This window comes from Tupaia chinensis, unplaced genomic scaffold (genome assembly GCF_000334495.1).
Source record: "Tupaia chinensis unplaced genomic scaffold, TupChi_1.0 Scaffold148234_1, whole genome shotgun sequence".
NCBI classification, from domain to species: domain Eukaryota; kingdom Metazoa; phylum Chordata; class Mammalia; order Scandentia; family Tupaiidae; genus Tupaia; species Tupaia belangeri.
This window is the reverse complement of record NW_006208084.1, coordinates 4934404-4947224: the sequence shown is the minus strand read 5'-3', so window position 1 is coordinate 4947224 and position 12821 is coordinate 4934404. Positions and strand designations below refer to the sequence as shown.

Sequence of the window (12821 nt, the reverse complement as noted above, 5' to 3'; positions counted from 1 at the left end):
GGAAAGAGAGGGAAACTCCCCATGGGAGATGACCACACTGCAACCCCCTCTCCTCCACTCTTCTTCTGGGATTTGGGCATGTGTGCACATGACCCCGGCATGTTTTTCAAGTGGCTGCATCCGGGACTTATCCAGCCACCTCAACCTCCAGGCTGGCCCAGAGTGTTCTAGTTTTACTACAGCCTTGACAACACAGAACACCTCGCTTTCAAGATGTCTGTTAACATCAGAGGGTGAGACATGGTGCCTTCCTGTTGTGCTCATTTGCATAAGGAAGATTTTCCAGACAGAAACACAGGAAAATCTTAGCGTTTCCTAGGCAACTAGCATATATTTATCTTTTGACACTGTAACTCTTGTAACTCTATGGTATTACTATCTTTACTTGCATGGCTCGGAAACTTATAACCAAAACCATAATCTACTTTTTTAAAAAAAGAATTATTTATTTAATTCTATTTGTTATTTTTTTAATTTGACCAGAGAGAGACAGAGAGAGAAAAAGAAAGTGAGAAAGCAAGCTGCCAGGTCTGGGATTGGAACTGTCGTCGGCCATGTGGGAGTTCAGCACGTTAGCCACCATGCCACCTGCTGGCCCCATAATCTACTTTTAACCACCATGAAGAATTCCCTGGCTCCGTCTTTATGCTCTCCGTATTTGCCCTCTTTCTCTGTCAGCATACCTGTACTTCTGTAGTATGGTACCTTCATGAACAACTGCTTGAAAACCTGGCTCTGAAACCAGTCATCTGATAGAAGTCTGGAGAATTTGGCCATGGGTTATATAAACCCAAGGTGATGAGGCACTAGGCTTTGACAAAGTCTTAGACTGCCTTAGGAGCAAAGTGTTCAAAGAGCACTGTCACTAGCCCCATCTCGAATGTTGCATCTAACTCAGGTCACAGCTCAAGAGGGACAGAGGCCGAGTATCTCTTAAAGGCAGTTTATCAGGAATTAGGGTTAAAGAAACAAGGATGAGCTGTCTATAAAAAGCAACACCCTTAAAGAATTCTGAGAACTATTGTATTGCTATAATATTTTAAAACCCTTTTTACTTCCAAAAGTCATTCTGTGGTGTTATTGCATTATATTCTCTAAAGATCCTTGTGAACCGTATTTTTTTTTTCACCCGTTCTCAGATGAGGAAATGCCACCCCTTTCATCCAGAGAGAGTCAGTTTTCTGACACAGGAACGGTCAGTCTCATGGTCCCCATTGCAGGTTCTCAATTTCTCTTTAATGTGTCCATTTCCCTCCAACCCTCTGATGCCAATTTAGGTAAGACCAATATCCCACCTGTGATCCTCCCCTATCCCACCAATTAGCCCCGTAGGTTCTCAGACATCCCTCAAAGGCACAGAGGGGTCACACAGTATGCCCGAGCTCGAACACCTCACAGGGTCACAGTTCGTGCTTGTCGAGTGAATGAGGCTAGCGTCACGAGAGTACTGGTGTGGATATAAGAGGGCAGGAATGGCTCCATAGAGATCCAGCCCATGTCTAGAGAGAGCACTCACGGCTCACGTCCTACCCATGGGAAATCAGCAACTGCATCTCTTGTCCCGAGGACAGTGCCCAGGTTCGTGTTCTCTGATATTCACACCTGCTCGGTGCTGTCCTAGAAAGAAAGGGCGTCTAGGAGAATTTGATTAGACTTAAAAGGAAAACTTCCTGGAAGGAAAAGTAACATGTTACCAGGACAGTCGGTGGTAATAACGGGCAGTGTTGACTGAGTGCTTACTCATCCGGGCACTGCTGCAAGGTATTTACATGCATTTACTTTTAAAATGTTCACAAGAATGCTCAAAGTTAGAATTGCTGTCATTCATATTTTACAAAAGGGGAGACTGAGTCACTTAAATGTTACCTAGCTTGCCCACGGGCACCCAGCCTAACAAATGGCTGAGCTTGGATCTAACCCAGGTAGTCCAGCATGAAAGCTCCTGTGCACAGCCCCTACTTCTACCACCTCTCCACAAACACCATCTCTGTAAACACTAAGGAAAGAGGGCCCTCGGCCATGTTTTCACCCTGGGAGATGGTTTCTCCTCCCAGACTTTTTGCGAATCTCTGTGACTGTCCTGGGCAAGAGCAGTTGCATCCTCTGCTCTGCAGCCAGGTAAAAGATGCCAGGCAGGGGCCAGGGCTTCCTCCCTTCATTTGATTGCTATGGATTGAATTTTTGGCGTGTGCCAAGCCCTGTGTGAGGTCCTTGCTCTCCTGTACCCTGTATTCCAGTAGGAGGAGACCTAGACCACACTCTCAGAGACGTGAACCGTACGGTTTCGGATGGTGCTAAGTGGTGAGCAGACATGAAGCTGGGCTCTGTGATGGCCAGGGACTGCCTCTACTGGTCCAGCTTGGCTGGCAAGAGAAGGCCTCTAGGCTGGGGGACATGGACCAGAAGTCTGAATGGTTTAGAAAGAGCCAATCTTGTAAAGATCTGGGTGAAGCTGCATTCCCAGCAGTGGGAACTGCAGCACAAAGGCCTCCTCGTGAGGAACAAGCCTGGTGTGTTTTAGAATGATCAAAACAAAACAAAACAAAACAAAACAACCAGTGGCCCATGTGGGGGGATCTGGTGAGTAAGGGTGAGACCTGCAGGGGAGGAAGGCCAGGAGGTAAGCAGGGACAAGTTCCAGAAGCTGAAGGAGGGCTCTAGTGCCAGCGATGATGGAAGTCATGGAGGACTTTCAGCAGAGGTGTCGCACATTTGGGATTGACTGGCTCTGCCTCCCTTGTGAGTGAGCAGGGGAAGCACAGTGTCATCACCTGAGATCCCTTCAGGAGCCAGCACCTCACAGTCATCCAAGAGTTCCCCGCCCGTCTCTCCAACCCCAGTAGTCTCCTCCGGGGTCTTGACAAGTTCCTACAAAGGCATTCAGCCCAGGAGCTGCAGGTCCTCCCTTCCCCGGGTTGCCGTGTGTAGAACTTAGCCACTGTGCTCTCAGCCTTTCCCAACGGGTAACTGATTCTTGTGTTGACTTACAGATCATAAGGCAGCAGTTTCCTCAGTTAACCACCAGAAGACTCGGGACCCGAGGACAGTCCAAGTAAGCACCGGACAGCTATGCCACCCACAGAGTGTGTGTCCCTGAGCCTCGAGGCAGGCTGGACCCTAGGCCTTTCATCTTGAGCTCTGTCCACAGGCCTGGAGGGAACTTGAAGGCACTTTGTGACAGTCGGGCCCCCTGCCTTAGAAACCCTGAAAGAGAGAAAGCCCCCAAACCTAGGACCATCAGGCCCGGCTGCTTTAAGCAATCAATCTGACGCCACCTGTTTTTAGACATTTTTTTTTTAACATAGCCTTGGGCCTCACCTGAAGGAGCACCTATGGCTACTTGGGCGATCTCCAGGTTGTTTGGACTGTTTGGCTGAGCAAGCTCTTGGTAGTACCCAGTAGGCTTGCGTGGGAGATGGGCAGAGAGGGCCAGCTCTGGTGTGGCACGCAAGGGCCCACTGCTTCCCATTCATCAGTGCCACCGACCACCTGACCAATACTCGCTTCTCACCTTCTGTATCAGATAATATGGTGCCAGGTGCTGGGAGCACAGGAGCAAGCCAATCACGGCCTTCCTGGAGCACACGTTCAGGTGGGGAAGACAGAAGGGAGTCAGGCTGTGACAAAGATGGTTCTAGTACAGTCACAAGAGGAGGTGGCCAGGGAAGGCCTCTCTGAGGAGGTGACATTTAAGCAAAGACCGAGGAGTGAGCAGGAGGAGTGAACAGACACCCTTTTCCTCGGGGCGGGTCTCTTCCTGTGCAGCTCAGGTCTCATTAGAACCTGTATGTGCAAGACTTGCGTCTAAGGATGTCTCACCCGTTGTCGGACGAGTGACTGGATAGTGGTGCAGTCTGTGAGGCTGGCCCGTGGGCAGAGTTTCCAGGCTCGCACCTGGAGACCTTCCTGAATGTACTTGCACCAGCATGCCCATGATCTGGGGCTGGCTGAGGCTGGGGGTGGGTGGTGGCATCCGGGCTCTCTTGGAAGTACTGTCTCTGTTTTCTGTCTGTCTGTCTCTCTTGTTCATGGAATAAATAAATAAATATTTTACAATTGTAGGTTGTAAACAGGTGCTCCACAGAGAAGGAAGGTGGCTGTGTGAGTCTGATAAATACTGAGTTAAACGGCCTCCTTTAAGGTGAGGCCTCTCAGAACATTTATTTTGCTAATGTACACAGTGACTCCACTAGAGGGTGCCTTATTTTGCAGCATTTCTAAGCATTTTTTAATGTGTAGCTGCAGGTTCTTTTTCTTTTTTTTTTAAGTTTATTTATTCCATGAGCAAAAGAGAAAGAGAGACAGAGAGACAATATCCCCAACATGATGCGGACACTGGCCTTCAGCCAGCCCCAGGCTATGGGCATGGACGTGCCTGGCATACTCAGAGAGGTATCTGGATGCAAACCACAACCTTCCCATGTGGGTCAGTCTTGTAGAGCATCACATTTTTCCACGGAGCCACCATCTGACCCCTATTTTGAAATATTTTGACCAAGTCAGCATAGTGACCTATAAAACACTGAAACATTAAAAAATAAATAAATATAAAGCAAAAAACTTCAACCATATGGGGCTTATATGACTTGTCTATAAGGATGTTTCAAAAGGAAATCTAGTGACCAGCACTTAGCAGAATGGCTATGTCGCTGGACTCCCATGTAGTTGACTGCGGTTTGAGTCCTGGACCTGGTGACTTAAACTCACGCCGGGCGCGTGTGTGTGCGTGCCCAAGATCCCGAGAGGAGAATGGAGGAGAAGGGATTGCAGCGTGGCCGTCCCCCCTAGGGTGTGATGTCTTGCTTTCTGTCTCTCTGTCTCTCTCTGTGTTTCTGGTGAGCGCACGCGCCCTGTAGCGGAAACCTCTCAAAAAAAAAAAAAGGAATCTAATAACTGTTACCTTCCGCACAACTCCACCCCCATGCCCCTCCTGCTGCCTGCCAGCTCCCGGCACCCTCGGCAGCACATTTACGTCCCTCTAAGGATGCCTTTGACTTTGGAACCAGTCAGAGGGAGAGAATGGATGACCAAACTGGGAAAAATCCTTTTTGGTAAAGTTTGGAAGACAAAGAGGCTAATTTTTTGTGAGGTTCAGAAACTCAAATTTCCAAAGAAACTTCCAGAAGATTTTTGAACAACAGATATCTTGGAATAGCTTCCTAATAATTTTCCAAGATTACTACCCTGAAAAACAAACCTCGTTTACATTGAAAAATTCTGGTATTTGTTTTCAAATGAGGTTTCAGTTTTGGTGAGATTACAGAGTACAAGAGCCAAACCCTTCCTTGTTTACTGGTGGGCACACAAAGGGCAATTCGAAATGTTAGCTGAACAGATGAGTGGATGGATGGAGTGACGCCGAGTGGATAAAACCATTGATTTTTCTTCTGCTCATGATCTTTGGGGAATCACTGGCTCCAATACATTGTTGCCCATCTCTTAGAAATAGTAAAGGTAAATAGCAAACACAGAGAGTAAAGAGAGTAAAGGCAGAACAGGGAAGTTTTCCATCCTACAAGAACTTGGAGAAAGTTTTTGTCTGTCCACCTGTGAGAATCGTTTTTTTTTTTATTTTTTCTCCTAAACCTAGAGGTTGGCAATCTGAGAGCCTGTTTCACCACCCCTACCCTTTTAACCGAGAGGCTGGTAAACACCTTCTTTCAAAAGTTCACATCATCGGGAACCAGCAGTTAGCGTAATGGCTATGTCGCTGGACTCCCACGTAGTCGACCGCGGTTCGTGTCCCGGACCCGGTGGCTTAAAACTCACGCTGGGCGCGTGTGCGTGCGTGCCCAAGATCCCGAGAGGAGAATGGAGGAGAAGGGATTGCGGCGTGACCATCCCCCCTGGGGGGTGATTTCTCGCTTTCTGTCTCTATGTCTCTCTCTGTCTGTCTGGCGAGTGCACGCGCCCTACAGTGAAAATCTCTCAAAAAAAAAAAAAAAAAAGTTCACATCATCAAATTTGTTTTGTCCCCTCTATAAAGGTCCTTCAAGGTTGACCACACCTTCAAGCTATCGAAAGACAGTAAGCTCTAGTCTCCACCCTGTAACTTCCTCAGAGAGAGGTTCCCTCAGCAGATTTACCACACAAGAAATGTGGGGAGCTGGTTAGAGAAGAGTGTGTTAATGTGAACTGAAACAGAAAAGGCGACAAGGGATCCGAGGAATAGCAATGCTGCCGTCAGCAGTTTCCACAACACGCACTCTGAGTGATCAAGAAGCGGTCTGGCTTAATGTATCACGACGCTGTTCATTTTAGGAAATTGCCCACTTTTAGAAGTTAGGGCGGCATGTCCTAACTGCCTTCCCACCGAAGGGTGTTTCTGGAGCTGCTGGAACTCAGCCCCACCCCCACCTGGAGAGTGCCTTTCAGAAGGAAAGGCAGTTATGACAGTTGGGAAGTAGAAGGCCCAGAAGGCAGATATTAGCTCAACACAAAGAACTTTCTGATAGCTACACAGACTTAAGATGGACTGGGCGGCCTTCGGAGGGTCTGAGTTCTTCATCCCACAAGGCATTCAGATAGATGAGAGATGCCCACTGAGCAGGAACTTCACAGAATGGTATTGGAGTAAGGGGGGTGGAGCAGGGAGGGTAGCTGTGTTCTGTCCTTCCCTGTGCACGTCTTTACTGACCCCAAATCCTCTCTCCTTTGTGTTACTCTGTGACTAGCGTTGTAGCTCCATGTGTAGAGAAGGAGTTAATACGCTGTGGGACATTCCTGAGTGCGAGATCCATGAATTACTTAGCATTAGTGCTGACCTGGGCCTGCGCGAATCCCCTCTAGACCTACCAAATCAGAATCTTTGGGGGTGGGGCCCAGGAGTTTGTATTTTAATATGTTTTGTGGGTGATTCTTATTAGTAGCAAAATTGGAGAATCACCAGCCTAGTGGTTAAAAGTACATTAGAGGTTCAGATCCTGCCTCTACTTCTCACTGGGTGATATTGGGCAGGTTACTTAAATTCTCGAGGCCTAGTTGCCTTGTCTAGAAGATGGGGATCATAGTTTTAGCTCCCTAGAGATTTTGTGAGAGTCAATCCTGTGTGTCAAGTGCTTAGCACAAGAGGTCTTGAGGTGACGCGCTTCAGAATTGCCATGTTTATCTCAGTGCCGGTTCCTGGGCCCGTTCCCAGATGCTCTCGATCAGTAGGTCCTGGGAAGGGACCTAGGAATCTGTGTTTTCATTAAGCAGTATAACTGATTCTGACAAACCTCAGAGCCTGTAGAATGACCATGCAGTGTTTTCTGTGGGTATAGCATAGTGGCTCTGTAGCCAGACAGACCTGTTTGTTCTTCCTTCCCTAAGTAGCTATATGACCTCGAGCAAATTACTTAAGCTTTCTTGCCTCTATTTTCTCATCTGTAGAAAGACCATAAGAATCCCCATTTCAAGGGTTATTTTGCAAGCTAATGGATATGAAGCATTTTACAAAGTGCCCAGCACTTAGCAAGCACTCACTAGACTTAGCTAAAATCCAAATGAAATGCACTAGCACCCCTAATTAGTCTTAACTGAAAACATTGCCATTATTAAGCCCATGTCGTGTTAATAAAAATTCTGGCATTTGTTTTATATTCGGTATCTACAGGAGCACCGAATTTATCTTTTTAAAACTATGTTTCTTTGAGACTACCAAAGATTAAGAAAAGCATAGGCCCAGTGAATTTTGTTGGTGGTACAGTTGACAGTTGTAATAACAGCCTTCTGGTTGGGACCCTGAAGTGCTGTGCCCTGGGGTCACATTTGGCTAGACATCAAGCACAGATGGAAAATTTTTCAACCCCTCTCTGCTTTGCAAAGTATTTGACTTAACATTTTCTGTAGGAGGCAATTTTAGTTATTTTTACCTGCCTGATTGATGGCTGGCAACATGGAACTTTGGTTTAATTCTAGATTTCAGAGCAATCTAGCCTTATAGGAGTTAACTCTTCTAGTCCCAGATGAGATGGACTCAGCCGGCCTTGGCCTTAGCAACCCCCCTTTCTAACCCAGGAAGCCCCACCTAACGATGGTGCATGTGGGTCATTCTCTCTCTCTCCTCTCTCTGCGGTCCAGGTACCATTACTATGGCATCGCGGTGAAGGAAAGTTCCCAATATTATGATGTGATGTATTCTAAGAAAGGAGCTGCCTGGGTGAGCGAGACGGGCAAAAAAGAAGTGAGCAAACAGACAGTGGCATATTCACCGCGGTCCAAACTCGGAACGTTGCTGCCAGAGTTTCCAAATGTCAAAGACCTCAATCTGCCAGCCAGCCTGCCTGAAGAGAAGGTACCCATACCTGAAGTGACTGTGGGGGTGCGAGGGGCGTTCTCTCTTTCTGTCTCTCTCTCATACACACACACACACACACTTTTGTTGCAAAACAGTGAGTTTTAAAATACAGAGGGGCCAGCAGATGGAGTAATGGTCACACTACTGGACTCCCACATAGTTGCCCATCGTTCGAGTCCCAGGCCCAGCAGTTAAAATTCACCCCGAGCATGTGTGTGTGTGCACGCCCAAAATCCTGAGAGAAGAACTGCAGTGTAGCCATCCCCCCAGACGATGCTTTCTTCCTTTCTGTCTCTGTCTCTCTCTGTCTCTCTGGTGAGCACACAAGCCCAAAACAAAAAAAAAAAAAAAAAAAAAAAAAAAAAAAAACCTCTAAAAAAATAAATAGACAGAAATCTAAACAAAGTATATAAGCTATAATAATAATGTGCCAGTATGGGTTTATCAGTGACAAATGTACCCTGCTAACATGATTTTTTTTTTTCTTTTAAGAGAGATTTTTGTTCTAGGATGCATGTGCTTGCTAGAGAGACAGAAACCTAGAAACCGTCCCCTGGCTCACACTAGGAGCTGGGTGCCCTGGAGATGGAGGTGTGAGTCCTGCTTTCAGGAAGCTTATTTTCAAGCAGGGAGAAAATGCTTGTATGAGCCACCTTAAATTGATATAAAATGTGTGTCTATGTCCTGAGACAAGAAATATGAACATATACCTGTGAAAGACACTTTAAATCTAAGAATCTTTACATTTTTTAAATCTTTAATTTTTCTTGAAATTTCTTTGTCAGAAAAACACCATAGCTTTGGGGACCAGCAGTTAGCGTAATGGCTATGTCGCTGGACTCCCACGTAGTCGACTGTAGTTCGAGTCCCGGACCCGGTGGCTTAAAACTCACGCCGGGCGCGTGTGCGTGCGTGCCCAAGATCCCGAGAGGAGAATGCAGGAGAAGGGATTGCGGCGTGACCATCCCCCCGGGGGGTGATTTCTCGCTTTCTGTCTCTATGTCTCTCTCTGTCTGTCTGGCGAGCGCACGCACCCTACAGTGAAAATCTCTCCAAAAAAAAATAATAATAATAAATAAATAAATAAATAAATAAACACCATAGCTTTAAAATTCTTAGATAAGTAGAGCAGGAGATGATGGTGGTTTTTTCCCACTAAGCGAGTTCCAGAGAATTTCCAAATGTCTTAAGAATGACTTTGGCAGAAACACTTCTTTCAAATGGACACTAAGCTCTAACTTTTTGGTACCTTGGGCAATGAGGACGATTTATTTCAATAAGTGCTACTGAGTTCTACGTGCCTGGCCTTGTGGTAGGTCCTGGAACGTGACCTGAAGTAATGAGCCATTTAAAATGTTTATTTTAATGCCTTTTATGCAGTCAATCACTCTACATCCCTTAGCTTGTAAAGTGAATTTACCCAACGTGAATACACTTCCCACCAGTCCAGCTGAGGGGACTCTACACATTATCATCAACAGATGATCAACCGTTTCTGTGTCCCATAAATGTCTTGCCTCTGTTTTTCTCCGTAATATGCCATTTTAATTGTCCTAGAGCATGCGGTGGCAGGGGATGGGAGACAGGGATAGAAAGAGAAACCGGTGTCTTCCATACCACAAGCGAGTGCGTTGACGGAGGAGCACACGCAGGTGCCCTCTGAGCACAGGGTTGAGCTGGGGCCAGAGAACACCAGCCGATGGAAATCAGTCTCCTTTGCATTTTGCAGGATGAGTAGGTGTTAGACAAGTTCCATTCCCCTAAGAAGAAATGCGTGATTTGAAATGGCGGTGTCCAGGGCAGCAGCAGAGTGTGTTAACCTATGCCTTTGTCATTGATCCTCCCCCGCAGGTTTCTACCTTTATCATGATGTACAGAACTCACTGTCAGAGAATACTGGACACTGTCATCAGAGCCAACTTTGACGAGGTAGGTAACAAGTGTGGAGCTGTGAACTGGCAGTGTTAAAATATTATAACACTAGCTCCTTGTTCCTGAGCTCCCACCGGGTGCCAGGCCTGGTGTGCGGAAGCCCCAGACGCCCATGTGTCCACCCAGTCCTCACAGGAGCCTATGAAGCAGCTACTGCTACTAGCCCATTTTACAGATCTCACATGCACGGACTCTGCCTTGATTGAACTCGTGAACCACATCCCCCGGTGGGCACACCAGGAAGGCCATTTGGCCAGTGTATCATCAGGCCTAGAATTATACATTCAGAGAAGCTAAAGAAAACTTGCTAGTATTTTGGATTTAATTTTTTCCCTAACACTCATCCACTTGAGACCATTTGGAGTTGGTTACTTTCCATTCTTAAGTTCCGGTCCATATTTCCATCAAATCCTACCAGGGGGGCCATCTTTAAATACAATGTAAAAAGTCCATTTTATTTGTTCTTTAAAATATTGCAATTAAAGAATGGAGAGGAGGAAATGAAAGAAGACCGAAGCACAATAACCAATAATAAAGTTACGTAACTTTTTTATTTTTATGAGGGCAGATCATTGGAGCCCTGAAAGGGCTATAAAAAGCAGTAGTCATTGGTGGGAAAGATCCTGCAGATTCCGTGTGTGTGTGTGTGTTTTGGGGGAGGAGGGTGCTGACGGGGGTGGAAGGTACCAAAATGGCGTACGGTCTGAAATGCTTTCCTCCCATGTTTCTCTACCTTTCCACTGCCGTCTCTCCCAGCCATGAGCACTTAATCCATCACGTGGCTCACAGACACAGCTCCAGGAGACAGCAGTGTGGGGGAAAAGCAGAACTAGTCTTTCTTCTTTTGACTTTTAGCCACTACGTTTCTAAAGTGTTCTTTAAAATTTTCCAAATTACTTGAGCAACTATTTCAGTGAGTTATTATTTTAAAGAATAAAAAGTCATTGGGAACCAGCAGTTAGTGTAATGGCTATGTCGCTGGACTCCCACATAGTCAACTGCGGTTCACGTCCTGGACTCGGTGGCTTAAAACTCACGCCGGGCGCGTGTGCGTGAGTGCCCAAGATCCGAGAGGAGAATGGAGGAGAAGGGATTGTGGCGTGACCATCCCCCCTGGGGGTGATTTCTCGTTTTCTGTCTCTATGTCTCTCTCTGTCTGGCAAGCACACGCACCCTATAGCGAAAACCTCTCAAAAAAAAAAAAAAAGATTAAAAAAAAAAAGAAAGAAAAGTCATTGCTATCTCTCAAAATATGGTTTGGATATGTCCTACATAAAATTCCAAGGATCACTGAGATTATGGTGAATACTGAATCACGGTTGGTTAAGACAGTTCCCGCTGCTGTAAGAAATAACCTTGTACATCTTAACACACTAGAACTTGTTTCCTTACTTATGTCACAGTCCAGCGTGGATACTCTTGGTAGGGTGGTTTGAGGCCCCAGACTCCTTTCACTTGTGATTATACCCTTCCCTCGAGGCTTGGAATCTTCTCTGTCCAGCTGATGGGTGGGGAAATGGACTCCACAGTAGACATACCCTCTTCTTAACCTTGTCAGGCTAGAAATAAAATGCATCCCTTTTTCCCTGTTCCCCTGGCAAGATCTGGTCCCATGGCTCCACCTTGATGCTGCAGGGCTGGGGCATAAGGTCCCTCATTGGGCAGCAGCTCATACTACGAGAGAAGAGGAGCCTGAATCTCAGATGGACAATTGTCCCCTCTTTGCCACAGCTACTAAGAACAAAACTAGCAACAGTCCTCCCTGATCCTCATAGATAGCTGTAGTCATCACTAAACCCTCTCTTAGTAGTTCATTTTACATATTTCACTTAACTCCAGCACTTCCTGAACACCTAATGGTGCCACACACTACTAGTGACATAAGGCACAACCTAGAGGGGGAAAGCCGTGTAAGCTAGCAGTTAGGATGCAGAAGGATAGAGATCCAGAAACTTTGAGAGAGGAGAGATCTAATGAGAAAAGTGCAGACATGGAGTCCCAGGTTTGAAGACCTGGGACTGTTTGTTCACGTTTGTCTCTCCTACTACAATGCAAGCCTTCAAGGGCAGGGACCTTGTCTGTCTGGTTTGGTACTATACCCTGACCAGCCATACTCCTAGTTGTTGGGTGTACGAGTGAATGCATGGATGCATGGCTAGATGAACAGAGGGACATACAGGCCAACATGTAAAAATACCACTGATTGATAGCATTGTCAAGAAAGTGCAAAGAACACTCATCTGCATGCAGGGAGGTCCCTGTCAAGTCTCGAGACCTCATTCACAGTGAGCTACAAAGTCCCATACTCTCGTGTTTGAGTCCCAAATCCACCATCTGAGCCTCAGTTTCTTTTGTTGTAAAATGGAGATAATCATACCTCACTGTAAAATTGTGATGTACATGGAATCGTGCACGTGAAGTGTCTGAGTCTGTAATAGAACAGAATAAATATTTTGATAGTTATATTATTTAGCTCTTCCCAATATCATAACAATTAAGTACCTCTGACTGCATGTCATCAGATGTTTTTTCACAAGTACCAATATATTATGAAATAAAAATGGACATGGAAAAGAAATGGAAATTTTACTTATTCTTAAAGAAATTATCT

General features: G+C 46.1%; 1 protein-coding gene across 4 annotated transcripts in view; it reads left to right on the top strand.

Moving 5' to 3' along the window:
• The window catches only part of RFX4 (regulatory factor X4), a 208174-nt gene that overhangs the window by 116480 nt on the left and 78873 nt on the right, over positions 1–12821 (top strand). For 3 of the 4 annotated variants that reach the window (XM_006170358.2, XM_006170357.3, XM_006170356.3), the window contains exons 5-7: positions 2991–3052; positions 8062–8275; positions 10130–10207. In XM_006170358.2, the coding sequence (XP_006170420.1) occupies positions 2991–3052; positions 8062–8275; positions 10130–10207 (354 nt within the window). Of the gene's footprint in view, positions 1–2990; positions 3053–6431; positions 6566–8061; positions 8276–10129; positions 10208–12821 lie in introns of those variants that run through there. The other variant, XM_006170359.3, reaches the window with a different exon arrangement.